The sequence below is a fragment of the Lycorma delicatula genome, chromosome 10 (genome assembly GCF_047948215.1).
Source record: "Lycorma delicatula isolate Av1 chromosome 10, ASM4794821v1, whole genome shotgun sequence".
NCBI classification, from domain to species: Eukaryota; Metazoa; Arthropoda; class Insecta; order Hemiptera; family Fulgoridae; genus Lycorma; species Lycorma delicatula.
In genome coordinates, this window is record NC_134464.1 from 114,875,904 (window position 1) to 114,900,730 (window position 24,827).

A 24,827-nucleotide genomic window follows, 5' to 3' on the forward strand; every position below is an offset into this window, starting at 1 on the left:
CGTGTCATCGTAGGGTATCGAACGATCAGCGCTGAGGCGGCATCGGTTATAGCTGGAGTACCCCCCATAGATTTACAGGCTACGAATTCACCCAGTTCCTGCCTGGACATGAATGTTTTCGAGACTACCTGTACAGGATGGGCAGATGCCATACAAGTCGCTGTCACGATTGCAGCGGACTGGATACAGCAGTGCATGTAGTATTTTTTTGCCCTAGATGGCGCAACTTCCGTGTAGTGCTCGAGGGTCAGGGTGTGGAGGGGGCCAACAATATAATCGAGGTAATGCTCAGCAATGGCAGCAAGTGGGAGTGTGTCTCGACTACGATCGCATCAATGATACGAGAGAAGGCTAATGAAGAGAGGCGACGGCAGGCTGAGTTGATGCGAATCTATGGGGGCTTGGAGTTCGATGACGGGTGATCAAGGGAGGCCAGCTTCTGGGGGTGGGCGGCGGGGGCTCCTCGGAGTCGTCGCTCGTCGATCGCCCCCTCGGAAGGCGTCCCCAGGGGGGGACGCCTTCCGGTCACACGGATTCGGATAGTGGAATGCCTGGGTGATCATGCAGGGGCTGTACATACCATATGGCTTAGATCCGGCCCCTGCATGGTAGAAGGGGAGGTTTTTTAGCGGGTTTGAGCCCCACACTGCCGTCAGTGCAGGCCTGACAGCGGCTGACAGAGCTTTTTCCTCCGCTACGGAAAGAAAAAAAAAAACTTGAAAATATAAATAAACAAAAGTAGAATGTATAAAGATACGTCTTGAAAAATAACACATTAGAGGTTAAATAAAAAGAATAAAAAATACCTCTACTAAAATCAACAATAAAAGGGGTAAAAAGATCCATGTTTCATTTATCTATGAATGTGAATATACACTGACTGATGCATATACAATCATCTACCTGGCTAAAAGTATTAAACAGAATTTCCTACATAATTTCTATACCTTGGATCTCTTTTGCGAAATCTGAAAAAATATCACCAAGTAAATTTAGCATAATATTCTTTTAATGACCTAATGTAATATTTTGCACATGTTACTCTCTTTGCTTATTCTGACAAATAAAATAAAAGAATCTCTCATGAGGTATCAGTTAAAAATGAAAAAGTATTATATCATCAATGGTACCTACAACTAACTCTGTGACCATAAAATATTGTAAAAAAGAACCTATATATCTTTTGCCTAGATGTATGTTTAAGAATCTTCAGTTTTATTTAAAGAAATGAGTGTTGCCAACAAAATATTAACAAACACAAACAGTTGAAAGCCTTAAAAATCTGAAACATATTTAAGATTAAAATAATCTCGACTTAGTAACTTATTAAACCAAATAATATTACAAATTTATAACTGCACCAGTACCATAAATAGAATCAATAAGTTTATGGGTTAGTAAATTAAATGTAGCGAGTAAGTAAAGAGTACTTTGAGAAAACTACATTTATAGTAAATTATAAAAAATAAATATTTAATTATATATACAAACAAATATAAAAAGAAAGTAAAATGAGAGATGTAAAGAACTCTGAACTGAATAAACAATAAAAATCAATCATAAAATACTAGAATTCAAGTAATTTAATGAATTTTAATCATTTACGTATTTTCACCAAACTAAAATGGTCCTCATGCCTGTTTGTGAGTACAGTTATTCATCCACAAACTACATGATGCATATCAGAAATTAATTAGAATGCGACTAATGTTACACAACAGGAGTTTTGATACATGACAACATAACAAAAGAAATCAATATGATAGGATCAGTTTCAAAACTATTCTAAGTTTTTAATATATATTTTATTTAAAATAACTGAATTTTTAAACGTCTGAACAATGGATTTTATAGTACAATGTTTTATATTTTTACTTTAGGAGGCTTGCCTTTATCCTACAGACTAGGTTTATTTATTTTCAGCCACTGAATATGAAATAGTGTCCTGGGCTGATCTATAAATATCCTCTCAACAGATTATACAAAGAATGAAGTTGTGAACAGGATTGAGTTCAGGCTTTCAGAAGAACTCAAAATGGAGAAAAAATGTTTAAATATTTATAAGGACAAACAACTGGATGTGTCATTATCATAAGAAAATTAAGAACTAAAAATGTTGCAATTACAGATATGAACATCAAAATTATAATATGAAATTTTTTAAAAAGTATAAGGGAGGAGATATAAATGAATACAAACCAATTTCATGAGGACAGCATAATAACAAATGAAAACATGAACAGGAAGAGGGTTGAAAGTATCTTAAATCCATTGAGAATTAATACAAAATGGGCGTAAAACCAACAGAAAAAAAATATAACAAAAAAAAACATTTAAAATAGTTAAATATATATATTTATAAGTACCCACTTCCGCAAGATATAAATACACGAGAATATGATATTTAAAAAAAAAAAACAAAAAAACATGGCAACAAAACTCAGTAATGGTAACATAAAAACCATACCATACCAAAAGAAACCATACAAAAAGAAATTAATCATAACTTATAATAATCCTAAAACAGATGACAAATTTCTTAACAAAAACCAAAAATGATTAAAAAATTTTAAGAAATTTTCTTTCCATGAGGATGAAGATTAAAGTAAAAAGATGATAGTTAGTCCAGACAAATAGTTGGAATGATGTGCTGATATATATCATGCCAACTGTCAAGTTGTGGTGCAATATGATACAGGTGTCTTATATTGATCTCTTTTAATTAGCTCAGGTAACAATCAATACAAGCAACAATCTACACATAACGTAATAACAGTATTCATTAAGCAGTGAAAAGCTAGCACATAAAAAAAATGCAAACACACATTTTAAATAATTATATGGAAAAAGCATTAGTGCTTGTAAGGAAATCCTGATCTGACTTGACCTTTCCAATCATAAGATGAAATTGACCCACATTTATATTTTTTAAGTGGTTCCACTGTACTTTTTCATCATTCATTTTTTAATATTTTGAATGAGGTCATCACTACTTATGGATTGATTGGCTAATCTTCATTGCTAAAACATTAACTATGAAAAAAGCAAACATTAAATTATTGCAAAAAAGTTTGATTCCATTCCATTTAGTCTAGACTGGCTGTATATATAGTAAATCCAGAACTCATTTATATTAATGTTCTCTTTCTTTTTTCATGAAGATTATAGTCTTGTGATATATTGTAAACTCAATTACTGCTGAATTAAACAAGATAGATGTCAAAATCCATCACTTGGAAAAAAGCTACTAAAAAATAATAATCATAAAACAAAGTGTAAAAATAAACAACAATTAAACTTAAAAACAATAATAACTGAAATAACAGGTTAGGAGCGATTTACAAATACTTACTGCTAGTGTTCAAGGAAATAATAAATGGAGCCCACCAGAAATTAGAAGAAACACAAAATATAATAAAATACAGACAAAACTTAACTTGATTACAAGAATTTGAAAAGTTTATTAATTTTGGTGACATCATCACCCAATATACTGTCAATTATGGAAACTGATTTGGTGCAATCCAGCACAATATACACAATCAAAAAAGACTTACTGCAATGTAAAGATGGCAGTTATTCAAAATACATAGGAGCATTATCAAATTATATATAACTGTATGTTAACCTTGTGTACATCATATGCAAGCAATACTTTCTTCATAGAATCTTTCTTGGCTTGACAACTTCCATGACAAGATAAACTTTAATAGACTGAAGTTTATGCGATCAACCTCAAAGGGGATAGACATTCAATGGAGAGGAATAACAGGTCAAGAAGATAAAATACAACCACAATGTTGAGTATAATGAAAAAATTTGATAACTTGAACATGACTGTTTATCATTGTCTGATTATCCTTAAGAAAAATTTGAATGATTGATCAACCATCATGATGAATCGCCTCTGAAAATGAGTTTGATATATGCAAGAGGTTTTTAGATACTTCAAAGTAATTGTTGCTTCTAACATGACAGATTTGACATATCAATTTCTTCAACTTTTCTGAACTTAAGATCATGCTGAAAGTTTGTTGTTTTAACAATGTGGATACTCAGAGCAGAAACCATACAGGAAATGTTTGACATATTTAAAGAACAGAATCTCCATTAAGAAGTCCAAATTAAGTAAAAATGCAAGAAGCATTGCTAAAAAAGGAAATTTTTCAAGGTTCAAAAGAATAAGTAAGTTTCTATTCTTTACAGACAGTTTCAAAACTGTTAGATTCCACTTGTATCTATCCAAACATCATGAGACTTTGTATAGTTTCTCAGAAGCAGAGATAATCACATTTGGTCTTTGAGGGTGGAAACTGTAGATGAATTAGTTCTGAAAGCAGGCATCATTTCTTTGGTTATATGAGATTAACAACTGATTAGCCACTGATACAATTTTATAAACAAAAATTTTAAGCTTAGCATATTAAGTTATCCGTTTTTATTTTTTATTTTTTTTGTTTAACCTCCTTGGGTCCATCGTTAGGTATGCTTCAGAGGATGAGATGAATGATTTGTGTGTGAAAATGCCATGCCTGACTGGGATTCGAACCTGGGACCTCCGGATGGAAGGCCGATATGCTACCACTCGTGCCACGGAGGCCGGCTGGCTGTCTGTTTTTATTAAACTCTTTTAGCCCCAACCTTACAGGAATGATGTTTACTACCAGCCCACGGTGTTTTTATTAATGCTGTAATTGTTTTGTTGTATAGTCTTACCAGTTGTAATTGTGTTTTCTTATATAGTCTTTTTTTTGTTATAGTAGTCTTAATCTCAACTTATCTTGCCAATTCCATGTAGGTCCATTCCTGATGTAACCAAACCTAACCTAGTGTCAAAATGTTTGTAGATATATTATGGCTGTTAAAGGTTACATATAAATTTCTGATTTTTAAAAATTATTTTTAATGTAATCAAACCTAACCTAATGTCCAAATGTTGTAACAAGGGTTAGATAATATACTGATTCACATGGACTCGCGTGAAAACATAGTTATGGCCTACACAATGTATCTGATTGACTCGTGTTTAAAAAAGGCTTGCAAAAATGAGAATTTTATTTTATTTGTATTAACACACTTATAGACTAATAAGTTCATGCTAAAGTTCCTGTGGGGCTAGGAGTAAATAATTTACCACAGTCTTGCAGGGTTTTACAATGTATCAACATGATACACACGGGGCTGAGCTCTTAATTCACCATTTAACAAATTTTTACATATGGGGCTGAAAGAGCTAAAGTGCAAGTGAAATTATCAAAAAATTCTAGCTGTATTTTCCAAGGATCTCTGATTGGGGACTACATGAGGTCAGAAAATATAAGAATCACAATATTTTTCTACTACAAGAGTGTGAATTATAAGAAATCTGAGGATGCAGAATTCTGTTACATGTATGGGTATAGGGACTGATTAAGTGTAACACAAAATAAAAAAAGGTAAGAAATATGCACAAAACTCAAAAAAAAAGATGAAAAATCTGAGACAGGTGCTGAAAATTGAATTGTAGAAGACCTGTGGTGAAGCTGACCAATACCAGTTTATTTTTTAAATATAATAAAGAACATTGAGATCCACAATCAAGACTGCTTTTATTTCTTTATATAAATACTCAAATATCGTAAAAAATATTATTCTTACTTATTACCAACGTTGGTGAAGTTTTCAGTATTGTAAATAATTACCCTATCCCAAAAAAAGGTAAAATTAGTTTATGTTTATCTCTGAAAATCCGGTACTTTACCCAATAATGGTGAATAGAGATAGTCAGGGTGCTACAGTCAACTCATTCAACAGCCAATAGTACACAGGGATGAAATGTAGCTAGTAATCATTCTTGAATATTCCCAATCAATGAAGATTAAAAAAGTATTTAAAAAAAGCTGGGTTAGTCAGAGTCATCCATTATAATACTGGATTGGTCTGAGTTTTGCATACTTGAAAGGAAAGTGGTTTATGTGTAATAAATAAGGTCAATAGCTGCTGTTTTGTAACAAATTCCAAAATAATTATTGATCAATTAATATTTATCAAAATCATTAGAAAAAAGTTGCCATTCTAACATTTTCTATCTTTTCTTTGGTATGGAAAGTTTTCCTTCTGGATTGTGTTTTTCCTTTTTCATTTTAGTCTTGAAATTTTTTATTAAAAGGCAGTTCATTTTGTTGCTTAATCCTAGTGATAAAATGTATTGCTATTTTTTCTTTTCTTTTATTTCTCTGACAATTTATGTATCAGTAAAGAAACAATTCACTCCATAAATAATTAAAATATAATCCTAAATAATAAAAAAAAAGAAAAAATATTTACTGAAAAAAATAAAAAGTTGAAAGCACATAAAAAATTACGATCAACTTTTATTGTACGTTCTTTAAACATGGGTTTACAACTGCTATTCTGACCCTCTTCTACAAATTAACCCAAATAAAAATGATATTATCAGTTAAACTAGATGTTTTAATTAACTAGTTAAGAACTAAAGTTTAACTAAAAGATTAATGTAAACAAATAATCACCTGAACTGGTAATTGAAATATAGAAATTATTTTTAATGCCAGCATCTAAATCATCATTTGATGAATCTTGAGTAATGTGACTCTTTTCCATAATTTCACTACCATTAGTTCCGTTAGAATCGGAGCTTTCATTATATTGTAACACATCTAATGCTTTTTTAGTGGGCTCTTTTAAACTATTTCCAGAATCAATGGATTTTGAATTTCCAGTATATTCTAGATTAAGTTCTTTATCATTTCTACAATTATTTGAAAATAAATTTAAACTTTTAACATCATTCAGAGTTAAATCATCACATGAGGATGATGATGATGATACATCACAATGTAATATAAAACCAGCTTCTGAACATGAAGGTTTAATCTGATTAAAATTTTCTGTTCTTGAGGAACAAGGTTTTTCACTATCTTGCAAAAATTTATCTTTGATATGATCGACTGAGCAAGTAGTTACACGTTTATCAGTTTTATCCATTATTTCAGAGGTAACATCATAAATTTTAGTTTCTATTTTCTGTGATAATGATTTCTTTTCTATTTCTTTAACATTTTGTATAGAAGAATTTGAATACAGCTGCTGAATGTAGCACGCCGATTCGTTATCATATTGATTTTCATTTTCATTATCAACAATTTTTGAAGATGAAACCTGTTCAAGTGAAGTATTATTGTCATTAACAACATTTGAATTCTTCTTTATAATACATGATTGGTTTCCATTACAAATATTAGATATATCAGGTACACAACTAATTTTTAATGTTTTACTAGACTTTTCATTATGTAAATCCTCTAATATGCTAGCAACAACATCAGAAAAGTTTTTTGATTTAGTTCTCAGCTGAAATTTTTTAGATTCAATCAAATTATTATTATCATTAGACACTGGTTGTGAATCATGTATCAATAAATTACCACTTTGTTTATTATTTATAATAGCACTACTTTTATTTTTATTTAAATCAGAAACTTGTTTTTTATGATCAGGTGGTACAACCTCACCCAACTCGTAGCTTTCTCTCTGAACTACTAAATTATTTTCTAAAATACAATCATTAGTTGTTAATAACTGTGAAGATGTACCAGGTAAAACTAAAAAATGTTCTGGTCTTGAATTCATTGTTTTTAAATTACGATCAGTATTTTTGGACAACTTTAATAATTCCTGACTCCACGTAAACCTATTTTTATTACTATACCGATTTCTTTTAGATGATATTTTCTTTACACCATAAGTACCACATATTTTACATCCCTGCATCTTTATTTCACCAAAACTACATGAACATGCACTTGATCCAAGATTTATTTCACCTTCTGATAGCTGATCATCCTGAAAATTCAAAAAAAAGGTTTAATTCAAAATTTAATCTAAATGTATTATAAAACTTGTATGAGGATATAACTTAATATTATTTTTCCCTTATTAGGAAATAATCAAATTTTGTGCATTAACATAGAATCTGTTAAAATGATATTAGAATAATGTAGAAAGATATTAAGGACGCAGACTGGAAATTATACAGTCTGATAATTTTATGTCTGTTTTCATACATAATTTTTGCATTATTATTTAACAATTTTAGCTACATCATAGCTCTTTCTTAGTCAGTTTGAATAAATTAGGAATCATTTTATTCACAATAAAAGATGTAACAATTTATCTAATAAAACCATTATTCAATAAAACTAATATTTACGGAACTATTTAGTATTAAACAAATTTTAATGCCTGCCATTTTGAAATTTTCAGTCTTATTTATTTTGTAGATGTTGTTGATTACATACCATATTTCATTAAAATATTTCAATCCATCCTTAAGATATAAATAAATGTTATAGAAAAAACAATGGAACATAGGGAAAAAATGCAAGAGAATATTTACCTAAATTAAGTTGCCTGTTTATTTTGATGTCCTGAAATCAGCTACTTGGAGAGTTTGGCTGACACCTCCTAAGACATCCTGTACAGCTTTTGCTGGATGGGTGAGGGGGAGGGGGATGGCAGATAGAGAAAATTAAGTGAGATAGGAGGTGTGTCTGGGGCATGAATTTTTTGTTTACTTTGATGTCCTTAAATCAGTTTCTTAATTTTGGTCAACACCTCCTGGGATATTCTATCAGGGAAAAAATAACAAAAAATGTAGAAAGTATGATTACCATGATATCCTTTGTCTGATGGGGTTGAAAATCAGACCAAAACTGGGACTAATGTCTAACATTGGGTCAATATTTTGTTGTGTGTGTGTGTGTGTGTGTGTGTGTGTGTGTGTGTGTGTATGCATAACCAAATATTTGTGACAAATTTAAACGTTATTAGTCAATGAGTTTTCATGACTTGACGTAAAAACTGTTTAGAAATGATGTTGAAAACCCCCATTCCTAAGTTACTTAAAATTTTGGAGTTTTAAATAATTTTAGTAGTTTCATTGTTCTAATTTCAATTTCCTAAGACTGTTTCAAAAAAATTCAAATTGGTGAAAAGTTTTCCTCTCCTTTTTTAATTTTTCTCAAAATTTAATGCCATCCCAACCCCATTGGGGGAAGACGTCACCTTGTGACGTTATCGGTCGCTACACCACCCCCTTCTTTCTGAGCCCTGAGGGGCTTTATCAGAGGTCGTCTTTAAATCTTCTAACTGATTACATCTCACAAACATCAGCAGGCCTCGGTCAGGATGCCAGTGATGTAAATGCCTCAGCAGACATTTGCATCAGTAAAATCATTGTTCCATATGTAGATTTTTTTTTTGGGCTATTTTTTAAGAACTTATGTAGAGATGATAATCAACATACAGGCCAACAAATGTATGTATACACATACAACTTCCAGAAATTAAAAGTTTTTCATTTTTTGGATGCAAGGGATCGTGAAACGTTGACATAAAAATTTTGGACCAATCGATATACTTTTCCTTTATAACTATAACTGTTACTCATATATAGCAGCAATAGAGCTATAGCTGGGAGAGTAAAATTTTTAATTCTTGTCCCTGATACTAACTTCGGTAGATGAAGAATTTTATGATTGTAACAAAGTAAACAAAAAATTCTGTTATTTGGCTAAATTAAATCAAAGAATAATAAACATAATAATCTAGAAATAATGAGTAATTAATTTTTCTTATGTCTGTGATGCAACTAAAGCAACTGAGGTATAACAGGCACCAGGAATAATGATGTTTACTATATAAACAGGGTGAATGTCTGCTTGTAATTCATAATATCATATATTAGATGAATTGGCATGCTGTGAAACATTTTGCTTACTGAAGAAGATAATGGAAAAATTTACTGTTTATCTTCCTAGTAAGCCTTTCAAGCAGACTTGTTAAATAAAATAGGAATGGCTATGGCAGTTTTCATTTGGGTTTATGTCTGATCACCTAAAACTGTTAGGTAATGGCAAACAACATAGAATCATAAAGACATGCCACTTAAAAAAAAACTTCACTTTATCAATTTGTAGATTTTGTTACAGTTGTCATGATATCTAAATAACATTTTGCCAAATAAATCTAGAATAAATGAACCTACTACTTTTGTATTACAAATTATCAGCTAAACATTGTAACACCTTCCTTGTACACATGTATCTGCATAAGCCTATACATAATCTACAAAAAAACAACCATAAAATAACATTGTTGTTATTAAGATAATTACTATATTTTCTGCTAAGAAGATTATGATGATTTCTATGGTGAGTACTACTATTTACCTTTCTTAGCTTCAATCTTTTACTATATGTTGATGTGTTTTGAAATAACTCCACTGTCAGAACTTACTGTAATGGTACTTTTAAATTTCTGTTAGTCTTTACACAATGTTTAGTCACCATGCCTTACCTCACCTTCTTGTTTATTTATTATTAACAGTTACACTTATCTTTTAATTTTATTTATCTATTTCCTGTTTTCAGTAAATAGAGCTTCTTGAAAAGGGCACATGCTTGATTGTTGATCTGTTCGTTTATATTTCTAAATTTTCTAAAATATTCATTCTTCTTCCTTTAATACTACTGTGAATCAATTTCATTGATTCTTGCATTTTCCTTGTGGTATGTCCATTTTTACTAAAAGTGTTGCATAAAAACTTCTTTGTGATTTTTAAAAGATCTCATGTGCTCACTATATTTCAATTTTAATTTTCTTCCCGTTTGTCCAATGTATGTCGCCGGGAGATGATAAAAATGGAGATTTGATAAAATCCCTAAGGTAGATTATCAATTCACGGAAGACATTAAAATTACAACTCTGTGGTGTGATTTCCCTAAAAAAAGTAATTGATTTGATCAAATCCCTTAACTGTTTTAGTGAAAAGATGAAATAAACAAGTCAGGACTAAAATAACAACAGATAATGAAGAGTAGAAGGTGTCACGACTTATTTATTTAGTAAACCATGCATTATTAAATGTAGAGTAGGTAATACAACAATAGTCATTGAAATACAAATTATTTATTTGAAATAACTGAAAAAAAAAAAAACTATGAAAAAACTTATAACTTTACGTAAAACTTAACTTTACTTAATTAAGTTAAGTAATTATGTAAATTTAAGTAATTTAAGTAAATTAACTTAATTAAGTAATTAAATTAAGTTACATAACGTTATACGTTTTTTCATAGTTTTTTTTTCAATTAGTTTCAAATAAATGATTTGTGTATCAGTGAGTATTGTTGTATTACCTACTCTACATTTAATAATGCATGGTTTACTAAATAAACACTTTTAATATCTAAACAATATTATTTCATCTTTTCACTAAAACAGTTAAGGGATTTGATCAAATCATCTACTTTCTTTAGGGAAATAATCTCAGAGTTGTAATTTTAACATCTTCCATGATTTGATCATCTACCTTAGGGATTTGATCAAACCTCCGTTTTCATCATTTCCCTGCGACATATATACCATTGCTGTTATAAATAATTTTTTCTTCTATATTATTATAAAAAAATTTTTTTTAGTGTATTATTTGTATATATAGCCATTTTTTATGTAATATTTACTAAAGAATTGTTTACTTGGAAAAATTTCCTTTCCTGTAAATGTTAATTTACTTCATTTAATGGTTTCTTTATCGTTTGTTGTTTTAATTTCATTTCTTTTACTTCTATTTTTATTCATTTTTCTGATCATTTCTTTTTTATACCAGTTAATTTCTGCAACATGAGAAATAGTGTTTAACTCTTTTTTATATGCAGGCATCTTTAATTTATGTAGTCTTATCTATCATATATCTAAAAGCCACTAATTTATACTTCACTGGATGATTCGAAGTGAAAGCTATGATGCTGTTTGTATAAATTTAAAAGTACCAGTACAATAAGTTTTGACAATGAAGTTATTCTGAAACACATCAATATATAATAAAAGAATGAAGCAAAGAAAGGTAAATATACTCAACATTGAAATAAAATAACATCTTTACTGTAATTACAATTAAAAAAAAATTCAAAATAACTTACTGAACTTGTAACTGTAGACGTTGTTGATCTTACAATGCCCAAAGACTTTGGAAAAGAAGCTGATGAAGAAGAAAATGAACTTGAAAAGTTACTGCAGGTAGTTGTAGTTGTACTAATGGCTTTGATTTTTTTATCACATAAAATTTTTGAATAACCTGAATCTGGTTTTTTATTACTTCCTTTTGTTTCTTCATATTCATTATTACTATTACCCGTGCACTCTTTATCTTTGCTCACAAATTCATAATTTTCTGTCTGATTGGCGCTTTCCTTACACTTTTTGAAATATGTTTGAGTTCCAATATTATGTTGATCTTCAGACACTGGCACAGATAAACTTAAATCTTTTAATTCTAACTTATCATGTGGTTTAATTAAATTATAATCTGTTTGTATACTTGCTGATTGAAATCCTTTAAGTTGCTCTGTAATGCAACTAAAATCAATTTTCCTTTGTTGTTCATTAAAAGGAACATATTTTTCTAAAACTTCCTTTACAGTTTTTTCAACAACATATTTAATTTCTTTTGTAGCATTTTCTCTTCTATTCGGAACAACTAAATGACTGTTATTTTCTAAAATTGAATTATTATGAGTAAAATTTTCATGATTATTTAAATTTAATGTTTGCGTAGTTGTATGTTGATCACTTTTACAATTTAAAGAAAAATCTTGTAAATCTACTGTTCTTCTTGGACTATTTAAATGTGAACTATTAGTAAGAGATTTTTTATTTCCAGAAAATACAATTCTTGGACTATCCTTTTCTTGTACATCATTATTTCTTGCAGCTTTATTAACATCAAATGTTATTTTGATTTCCTGATTATCGATATTCGATGATGTCATAGTGATAGCATTAGGTAAGTTACGGTTATGTTCTAAATCCGGAAACGAAAGGTGGACTGACGTTAAAGGTTTTAAATCAGATGTTTGATTTTCATTATTAGGATATTTTTTCACGGAATTATTACCAATATTATCATTATTTATGTTATAACTGCTAGAATTTTCTGTACATTGATCACGATTTATAACTTCCATTAAATATTTTGAATGAAGTTCCATTTTTTTATTTAAATGTAACGGTGATAATGTACAATCATTATTTATTATATTTTCAGAAGGATAATTGAAATTAAACTGTTCCTCTTCGATTTGTGTACCAATATTTTCTGTAACTTTATTGCTACTCATAGTATCAACTGTATTAATACACTGATCTGTACAATCTGGTAACAATGCATTCAACCTTTCAGAAGTATTTCTAATCGATTCTTTTAATAATTCAATTTCCGTTAGTTTAACTGATTTTAATTTGTCTTCAGATTTTAAAACTGAAACATCTTTGTTATCAGATATTATACTTGAAACTGAATCATTGCTAATATGACCAGAATTTGTAATACTATTATCTGCATTTTTGTTACTTTCTTTTGAATTGGAAAAGGCATTTTCATTTACTGACTGCAAATTGCTTTTTTCTTCTTCTTCATTTTCTTGCTCCAACTGAAGTTCATCTAGATGTTCTAACTGCACCATATGATGCGATTCTTCATCTTCATTATCTTTTTTATTTTCTTTCTCCTTTTCCTCTTCTTCTTCATTTTCTACTTTATCTTCATCTTTTTCTACTTCTTCTTCTTCTTTGTTTTCCACATTGTCTTCTTCTTTTTCATTTTCCTTTTCATCTTCTTGTTTATCACTAAAACTGTCTTTTTCAGAAACTTTTTGGTTATTCCCACCACTACCATTACTGCTACCACCACCAGCAGCACCATCATCTTCATCAGTATCATTATCTTCATCTTTATTAACACTATCAATTTGATTAATATCATCTGTATTATCACTTTTACTTTTAAGATTAACTTCACTTTCATCCTGTTCTTCAAAATTATCCTTACTATAAATACTATCCGAACTTGATAAACCTTCAACTTCAGCGATTTCAGAAGCTACTGTAGAAGAAGTTTGTGATTTTTTAATATTCTCAGTTGTTATATTTTCCACCACTTTATGACCTGAAAACATTAATTACTACTTCATAATCGAAAAAGGTAATTTAAAATAATTTAAATATTTAAATTTTTTACCCATTGGAAGAACTCTATCATGTAAGTGACAAATAGATTCATTCAGATATAATTTTTTACCTATAACCAGAAAGTAACTCTTGGAAAAAAAAATTCTTACAAGAGTGAACTTATTAAACATTTCAAAAAAGTTTCATAATTTAAAATGTTTACTGTAATGCACCCTTAACAAAAAAATCTACAACTAGATTAATTTAAAAACAAACTCTAAAGAAAATTGTGTCCAATTTTACTTAAAAAATAAACAAAACTGGTGGACATATTAAAAACATCTAAAAAATACATTCTCAAAAAGGTTTTATAAATTTGACAGGTTTTAATTACAAGAGGTTATACTTCTGTAATGAGTAGTAATAAAGTTAAACAGAACCATCTGAACTTTTCAGTGTTAAATGTAGACAATTTATCAGTGCTCATGATATCACGTGATATTCTCTATTTAAATCGCTACATTAAAAATTTAGTGTAAATGTGACATTTTTGTGATTTGATGTCACATTGCTCTTCCAGTTACACAGCTACCTAGATAAATTTATGCCTAAAACCTTTCTTGAAATTCAGTATGAACAGTGGTAAAAACTCGCTGAAACTAAATCAACCACCTCTAAAAATGATCAATACAAATATCAGTACAAACACCATATCATAATTCTGATATATAAATTAGGTAACCATTACTATTACAGAAAATTTAACCCTCTCAATCAACAGTAACTTTTAATTTTAATTAATTATTACCAGCACCAACTGCTGTCAGTTTAGTTTGATGCACAATGATTAAGAAGTACAATACAAAACCGAGGTGTCAAACAAATAACCAGAAAAGATTTAAAACTAAATTATTGTAAAATTTCCTAAAAAATATCATTTGAAAAGACAAAAATTATGCCCTAAAAACCAACATTATTAAAAAAAGTAAACATATACTGTGTTAAAATCAAAATAGTAACCCACTTTAAATACCTTGAAAAAATTATAAACAACCTAAACGAAAAAACCTTGATACAAATAAGAAAAAAAACTAGCTAAAGCTCAAAAATTAATCTTGTACACTTACAATAAAAAGTGCCTATTAATAAACACAAAATTAAGACATTACAACATAATTATAAAACCAGAAGCCACTTATGCAACAGAACACTCTTCCACCTGAACAAACAATCAAAGACAGACGGATACCAGAAAATAGAAAGAATTGGAAGAACCTGCAACCATAACAAGTACCAGAAAGACAGGCAGTGGTGGACTGTGCCCAACATGTACAAAGAGTTAAAACCTATCACTGATCCATGTATAAGAGGAGACTAGGATTCTTTGGACATATTATGAGGATGCAAGATTCAAGAAGTCTGAAACAGCTAGTGAAGTACAATCTCAAAGATTTCCAGACAATTTTAAAAGACGAGTTGGACAAACTGATCCCAAAACATATAACTGTCCAAAAGAGAGCGTCATGATACATAACCTCATTAAGAACAGGGGCCAAATGAGCCAAGTGAAATTTACAAAGGGCGAGGAAGAAACTGATTGAAATGACTGCAACTGTGTAAAGTCTGCGAGAAACAGACTAACCATTTATATGTTAGCTGTTTTATAAATCAGCTAACCTAAATAGTGAGTGCTAGAGGCTTTGAACACTGGAAAAGAGGCACTGGAAAAGGAATCTTCCCCAATGTTTAGAAAGAAGTGAAACTGGTCTTGATCCCAAAGCAAGTTTCTGAAGGACAAGAGATCACATATAAACTGATATGCTTACTGAATGCCATGGGTAAGAGCTTTGAAAGAATCCTGGCCGAGAGGATTAAGGATGAGTTAGAAGAATCCAGGGGCTTCTCACCACAGCAATATGGATTTATAAGGGGGAAGTTAACAGTTGATGCGAACTAACAGATACCCCTGGTTGTACTGTTAAAAATTGCATTTGGAAGCGTACTTTGGTTGATCATATTAGAGACAGTATGAAATAGGGGCTTCAGTGAGTACATTCAAGTAACATTAAACAACTATTTACATGACAAACATAATGGCAATGACTGAAGTTGTTCAAAACAACTTTTCTAATTTTCTGCGCCATAAGTCTGAAAGGGTTTCAGAAAAAATGTTTTTTTGTTCTAAAGGCAAATTGATATTTTGCTTGGCGATTTGTTTTTTAATTGTAGCTCAATTCAACTCAATTGGATTTAGATCAGGGTGGGATGCGATGGTAACCTTAGACGTATATGGCCATACTTGTGAACAATTTCATCCACAATGAATTTTTTTTACCCACTTCAAATTACTCACCACTTGCAAAAATTGTGCTTTTGTCCATGTTTGCCATAAGCGAGCTTATGATCATCTAGTTACTTAACTATATTGCCTTTAAGCGATGCAGAAGTTCATTTTTTGTCTTTCTCAATGGTAGCTGGCATTGTCCATTACAATTACTGATGAATAACAGTAAAAGAGTTTCTCCCAAACACCTGAAAAAATTATTAAAATTCATGGAGTCGTAGTAGTCTCTGCTTTTTCACTGGCTTTATTAATGATGCTCCATTTATGAAGCCTTGCTCTCCACTGGTGTGAACAATAATTAGCCTATTGCCTTTACCAATTTTTTAAGGACTCCCAGTTCTTCACTTGATTGCCAACATTTAGACAGAATGTTGCTTTTGGATGTAGGTTTTGTCCAAATAGACTATGTCCGAACATATTTCTGTATTTGCGTAATATTCTGCAAATAACATATCTTCTATGCTGCAATATCAGGGTGTATGATTAGCAGTTTTTATTGTGACTGACTTCTTTTTCATTGAAACCCAAGCTTTATTATTAATTTTCATAGAGAGTCCTGACCTTAGTCAATAACAACATCTTTCAGGACTGCCAGTAACTTCTTGATTGTGGGAACCTCTTTTCTTACTGTATAAAAGAAATTAATTTTTTTACGGAAGGCGCACTCAGTAAAGCCATCGACTACAATTTTCTTTTTGTGCTTACACAATTTCCCCTTAGGAGTTGAAAACTGTAACTGACTCTTGGTAGAGGATTCTTCTCCTTCTATGAGAATTTTCCATACTGTACTTTCAGAATACTCACTGCCTCCACCACCATGTTAATGGCATTAATGTCAGGTATATTAACTTGTTTTTTTATGCGATCAAAATATTGAGCTACATTATCTACAATTTCACATGCTTGACCTACTAAACATCCTCCTGATAAGCTTCTAGAAGTAGTTGCCATATTGCTTATTAATGAACTTTATTTGACGAAGACCCGGTTTTCAGAAACCAGGTTTATTAACATAAAAATAAGACATAATAGTGTAATAAACTAAATTAAAAGAAAACTGAGGATTTAATATTGTTTTAGGCTAGCTATGAAATTACTTTTACACATATTTAGACTACAAGACAGCTACTCACACAGGCCACAAGTACAGGCTAAGACGCGACGTTTTCTATAACCCACATAAATCCCAACTGAGCAATTACCTGCTACTTCAGAATAATATTAATTTTTAACTACCTCCTAGTTTTTGTGCCAGTAAATTATTTATCCAACACAATCAATAAATTATATTGTCTCTTAATGTAAATAAAAAAGTCACTGGAACGTGATTTTAGTTGCTAAATAATAAATTCATTACAATTATTTGTTTGATGATTCAAATATAAAAACATTTCATTGTTGTTGTATTCAAAATTCAAATGTTTGTGTAGCCTAATTATTAAGTAAAGAATATTATAAAATGTTATATTCTTTACTGGATTACAAATGATAAGGAGTTCAAAGAGCTGACTTAAATTAATGAATTAATAAACATTATTTTTACTTTATTAATTTAAAAATACAGTATCTGGTAAATTAATTTTTATTCACATTTAGAAAAAATAGAAAGGTGTGTGGAAAACCTGACTGGCTGGCATTGTGCAGGTTGTACAGTAGCAAATTGCATAGATACTTAGTTTTATTATGATGAGTTGCTCGAGCTGTCAGTTGCAAAATGCCAAGTAAAGAAGTATGAGCAACCATATGATCATTCATCAAAAGGAGAGAGGAACGAGATATCCCTATGTGCATATAATTGATGCGTAGACATCTTTTTTTTCTAAAACGTTTCACTATAGGGGTTTATATTAATAGAATTTAAAATATAATTTAACAGTACAGAAAAATAATATGAGATCATAAAAAATTAATCTCTGTAAAATACTGAAATGAAATGAAACCCTTCAAGTTATAATATATATATATATATATATATATATATATATACACCTTTAATGGTATAATAATATCTTTTAATGGTTCTCCTTCTTAAGAATTAGTAAACTAGCTCCAGAAAATATCTTAAATCATGGACTAATTCTTCTTCCAGAAGAATTAGCCCATAATTTAAAAGTAGGTTATTTTTATTATTTATTACCTATGGAAAGTTGCTTCTGAGAAAACAGCTAGCATATACTTACATCAAAGTTTATTTGTAAAAATATAATATATACGGTGATAAATTTTATTCATATGTATTTTAAAGTGAAATAAAGATATCAATAAATACCTTTACTGGTTAAACAATATATATGTTAAACAATAATAACTTTTTAAATATAAAAGTTAAACAAAGAAATACCTTCAACAACTTCATTATCTTCAGGCTCAAAATCATCTTCATAAACATCTTCACGATCCTGAAAAATTTATAAAAGATTAAGACTAGTAAGAAAGAAAAAAATAAGTCAGCAAAACAAATTTTATGAAAATAATACTGAATATGATAATGAAGAATTTATAACAATTCAAATTCAATTCAGCTTTTCGGCTGACTTTGATTCTGAAATGCTGACAAATTAAAATTGGAGACCAAGAGGCTAATTACTCAAATCTACCTTCTTCAATGATGCTTTTTATTAAGATATAATATTTTAATAATCACTATTTTTAAAGCTGCATCTTCTTCAGTGGAGTGTCAATGGTAATTTCAAAGATGTACTAAACTAGCTCCAGAAAAAATCTTCCACAAGAAGAATTAGCACATGATTTAAAAGTAAGTTATTAATGATTTTTAATATTAATAACCTATGGAAAGTTGCTTCTAACCATATACCTAAGCACATACCTATATCACAGTTTATTTGTAAAAATATAATTGGCACTAAAAGATGGATATTAGTAAGAAGTATGCGCTCAGTAATATAAAAGAAATACAAGGTCTGTTCAGAACCCAACGGGTTGGTCTAGTGGTTAACGCGTCTTCCCAAATCAGCTGATTTGGAAGTCGAGAGTTACAGCGTTCAAGTCCTAGTAAAGCCAGTTATTTTTAGACGGATTTGAATACTAGATTGTGGATACCGGTGTTCTTTGGTGGTTGGGTTTCAATTAACCACACCTCTCAGGTATGGTCGAACTGAGAATGTACAAGACTACACTTCATTTACACTCATACATATCATCCTCTGAAGAATTATCTAAACGGTAGTTACCGGAGGCTAAACAGGAAAAAGAAAAAAAAAAAAGGTCTGTTCAGAAAATAATCAAAATTTAATTTTTTAATTTTTATTATTAATTTTACAGATTATTGGTCCTTGTCCCTCTTCAAAGTATTCCCCTCCTATTCACTCACTTTTTCCAGTTGTTTCCACTTGGTGAAGCAGTCCTGGATAGCTTCATTTGATATGGTCTTTAAAGTTCATGATGAATTTGCTTTAATGTCATCAATACTCGCAAAATGGCATCCTTTCATCGTGGATTTTAATTGAACTTTTGTCTTGATGTTGTAACAGTAAACCCAGCTTTCATCTCTAGTTATGATCCTTTGCATGAATGTTTCATCATCATCGGATTGTTCAAGAAATTACTGACTAAAGTCCACTTGATGTTCTTTCTGCTGTTTGGTCATCAAACAAGGAACAAACTTTGATGCAACTCAATACATGTTCAATTTTTCAGACAGAATTTCATGGCATGATCCAATCAAGATGCTCTAACCTCTTCTGCAAGTTCTCTGACAGTTGGTCAGTAATTTTCATGCACAAGATTGTTAATTTTCTGAACATGGATATCATCAGTTGAAGTCAAAGGCCTTTTTGGTCGAGGGTCAACTTTGATTGACTGACAACCATTTCTAAATCAAGAAAACCATTTGTAACACTGTGTACGATCCAGAGCATCACCTCTGTATGTTTGTTCAAAAGTTGAAACATTTCTGTGAAAGCTTTCCTCAGTTACACGCAAACTTTTACATTGAATCATTGCTCCTGAAAATCGCACATTACAAAAATCACTATTAACACTTTAAACACATTGCACTCAAATAACAATAACATGAAAACTAAACGAGATATGAACAATTCAAGAACATGTGTTTACGAAAAGGTTATGCAGAATATAATGCTGCCAACTGCCTTTCACTAAATATCTCTGTTGGCATGTAATTAAAAATGTTTGGTTATTTTCTTAACAGACTTTATGTAATAGACTGTGGTTATGCAGTATAAGGAAACTAATTCTGCCTATTCACCTCTTAGCTCAAGAGAGTAGGTTTCAATATATACTTTTTTATTTGTTTTTTTATGCTGATATGACATTTTCATTTAAAAATTAAAACATATTTCAAGTTGAATTTGAAATTATTGAAATGAGGATACATGACATTGTGACAACTACCCACCAAGCAGATTATTGTATCACGCAGTCAATCTGTAAAAATTAAATGTATTTACAACAAAGATTATAGAAAGTGATCGAAACTGACAAAAAGACAAACAACTGACATGATTTTAAAGAAATATACAAACTGTAATTATTTTGTATTAGAGGATATTCTAACCAATTGAGAATCAAGATATATATATACTCTGGATATAATTTTCTCATTTTCTTTGTTGTTGATATAAATCTTAAATCATTTGTGTGAAGAAATAAGAATGCAATTAATTTTTTTTAAATTGATTTCTTCACTTTAAATCCAATACAATGTTAGTGAATCCATAATATACAAAATATTGTGATGACAGCCTGAGAAAACTATTTCTATCTCAGTCAATAGAGAAAAATTTAACAGTATTCAACAGTGACAATATAAAATGATAGAGCAATTGTAATCTTTTTTTTTAACAGGCACTTAGTATACATATTCACAAAACCGATAGATTTTCTATGGTGAAAAATGTAATACTGTAAAATATAACTGTGTAGTTTGAAGAGATACTATACCAATTTGTTTAATCAGTAGTTCATACCTTTTATGGATGGATTAATATTTTTTTATCCACAACGACCATCCAAGATCTCAGGATCTCAGGATAAGAGCCAGCGATGATAACTTCTACACCAAGGTTACCGCACAAACAGAAATATGTTGAAAAGTGAAGTGAATTTATGATTACTAAACAAATTATTAAATACCAACCTCGGGTTCTTGATGTACTTCAGCTACATGTATCAAAATACTTCCTTCTTTTTCACTTAAATAATGGTCACTAATATTCCCCTCAGTCAGCTGCAAAAAAAATTCATCATTTAAAATCCATAAAAAGTAACAAAAAGAAAAAAAAATTTTCTCAACCAATTTTCTTATTTCCTGTAATATTTACAATCAATACTTAAGTATTTATTGCTACTATTTTTTTTATTGTTTTTCTATTTAGGCTATATGTTCAATTCACTTTTGCCAGCAAATGAAATACAAAGAATCTGTCATGTAAAATCCAACTGAAAATTATTCAGTGATTTATAGTGTTCATTTTAATCAACTAGATATCACATGAGATTCTTTATTTATTAATGTATTTTATTTACTGGAAACAGGAAAGTAAGTGAGAGTTTATATAAGTACAGATCTAAAAAATTTATAAGAGCCAATAATCACGTTGTCTGTTATTTTTTCTACATCTTATACGATATGATAGGTGGTTTATTACTAAAGCAATCATCCATAACTCAAAAGATAAAATATATATGCACATCAAACTATACTTATATGATACAGTACCCTCCTTTTAATTTTATTTATATATATATATATATATATTATTTAACTGAAATTATTTTTTTTAAAAATCAATTATTCCTCTCTACTGTTAAATCATATTTAAATACTATATAAATCATCTAGTACAGATTATTGAGATAAGACATATCTTAACTTAATCTTGCATCCTGTCATGATTGAAATAATTCTGTTATTGCATAACAAAAAAATAAAATAATAAAGAGTGCATATTAATTTAAACGAGAGCTACTATCTGTTGCAGTATATATAAGACCATCTCCCTCAAACACTGTCTTGACGGTTTATCAAATTGAAATTTTATTTTTATTTATATCTATAATATTTTTTTAAATATATTTAATTTTGTCATTTATTAATTTCCAAAATTTCTAAATTTATGTTAATATCAGAAATAGAATATTTATTAGATGGTCTGCCATATAGATAAACATAGTTTATTACGATTGTAATTTTTATAATTTTCCAGAAATCTAGTTTTAAATGATGTATTTTTTTTCTATATAAATATAATTACAATCGTTACATTTAATTTTATTAACTCATACAGATTGTTTATTTTATTAATTTTGTTTTTTAAATATTTTTTATCTGTTATAAGGTTTGCATGCTGGTTTAAATATTTCTCTATTGTAAGTTTTAGTAATGTTTTCAATTATATTATTAATGTATAAATACTTGTAAATTTATACACTAGCATATAGTATATATAATATTTATATGTATGTTTTCACTCTTTTGTGTATTATTATGTTGGTTATAAGGTAGTTATTTTGTTATTGTGTTTTGACAGTTTTTTTTATGAATATTATTAATTAAGTAGTATCTTATTCATTTTCAACCACTATATGTTTTATGATGTTTATTAAATTATATTGAAAATAAATGTAAAATATCAAAAATTACATCATTAAATGATGTAAAACACTGTTTGAGAGAGATGGTCTTAAACTGCAATAGATAGTAGCACTTCTTTAAATTAATACGCAATTTTCATTATTTTAGTATTTTTATTATGCAATAATGGAATTATTTCAATCATGACAAGAAGCAGGATCCCATGAAAGTACTTTCATGAAAAATTAAGGTAAGAAGATATGTCTTACCTTAATATTATGTGGTTTATTAAATAGGTGGTTTATTTAATAGAATTTAAATATAATTTAACAGTACAGAGGAATAATATGAATCTTAAAATGATTAATTACAAAAAAAGATATATTAATTTCTGAAAATTCAAATAATTCATCAACATACTGATCACTGTGCCAATTAAACTCAAAAAACAACTAACCACCAAACGCACTAACAGAAAAACCTAAAATTTAATACCAACAGTTAACCTTTGCAGGATCCCATGTCATTATTATAATTCAAAATTACATATAATTCAAAATACAATAATTCAAAATTACATCATAAAACAAATGCAAAAAAGAACTAAAAAGTTAAAAATTTAGAAACCATAAACCCTAACAACCACAAAACTAATTGTGAATTATGTATGGATGATGATGCGGGATTACGTAAAAGTCTACTAATGGTATTAGTTTTTTTAGGTTTTTCTGTTACTGTGGATGGTGGTTATGTTGTTTTTTTATATACAAGATCTGTTCAAAAAATATGTAGGCTGTTCTAATTGCGCAGGTCCAGTTGGTTCCAGTCAAATCCGCTTGGCATTGCCATGTTTGTTCAGATCAGCTGATTATAATGCAGTTTTTTGATTGCAAATATCATTATTAGTTGCTTAGCTACGCAGTTGTTTGTGAAGTGTGTTTTTTTGTTTGGCGGATTTTAGAACGAGTGACTTGAACGAGCAAAGAATTACTGTGAAATTTTGTGTTAAACTCTGAAAATCTGCGAGTAAAACTTTTGATATGCTCAAGACGGCTTACAGCGACATTGTTATGAAGCGTGCAACATGTTTTAAGTGGCATGAACGTTTTAAAGATGGTCGTCAGTTGATTGAAGATGATAAGCGTCCTTCCACGTCAACTGACGACTCACACATAGACAAAATCAACACCCTGGTTCAGGCAAAACGACATCTCGCCATCAGAGAAGTTCACTGAAGTTCTTAAACGTTTGCAGGACACTATCCGGCGGAAAAGGTCTGAAATGTGGAAGAGTGGTGACTGGTTTTTTCACCATGACAATGCTCCAGCCCATTCAGCCCTCAGAACTCATGAGTTTTTGGCCAAACACTCGATCACTGTTCTTCCCCACCCACCCTACTCACCTGACCTAGCTCCTTGTGACTTCTTCTTGTTATATATATATATATATATGTGTGTGTGTGTGTGTGTGTGTGTGTGTGTGTGTGTGTGTGCGCACATGTGTGTGCAAACATATACGTGTATGTGTACATTTGACCTCCTAGCACCAATAAATTTTTTTTTAAAGGAATCGAAAGCTGTGAATGTCATGTAATATCTCTTATTTTATTAGCCAGTTATAACAATTGTGTGTTTTGTTTAACATTACTGCCTGCTGCTCACCTAACTCAAATCAATAATCCACAATAACATGCAACATAATCTAATCTTATAAAACCTTATCTACAAGTGAAAACAATTTGGAAATTAGTCCAGTGGTTTTTGAACTAACTGTACTTGAATATGTATGAACAGACTCTAAGTATTCTGTATACCAAGCGAGTCATAAGTGTGGAAACCCCTTATCCTTTCAGGATAAGATATTGGTCAACTACTTTACCTTTTGACGAGAAATAGAATTTCAACCCTTCTTAGGAGG

At 29.9% G+C, this 24,827-nt stretch overlaps 1 protein-coding gene across 1 annotated transcript in view; it reads right to left on the reverse strand.

Moving 5' to 3' along the window:
• LOC142330950 (uncharacterized) overlaps window positions 1-24,827 on the reverse strand; it is a 229,621-nt gene that overhangs the window by 6,966 nt on the left and 197,828 nt on the right. Inside the window, exons 9-12 of the mRNA XM_075376413.1 lie at window positions 21,474-21,563; window positions 18,696-18,753; window positions 11,985-14,008; window positions 6,513-7,845 (exon numbers count right to left, since the gene is read on the reverse strand). Coding sequence (XP_075232528.1) covers window positions 6,513-7,845; window positions 11,985-14,008; window positions 18,696-18,753; window positions 21,474-21,563 — 3,505 coding nt within the window. The remainder of the gene's footprint in view (window positions 1-6,512; window positions 7,846-11,984; window positions 14,009-18,695; window positions 18,754-21,473; window positions 21,564-24,827) is intronic.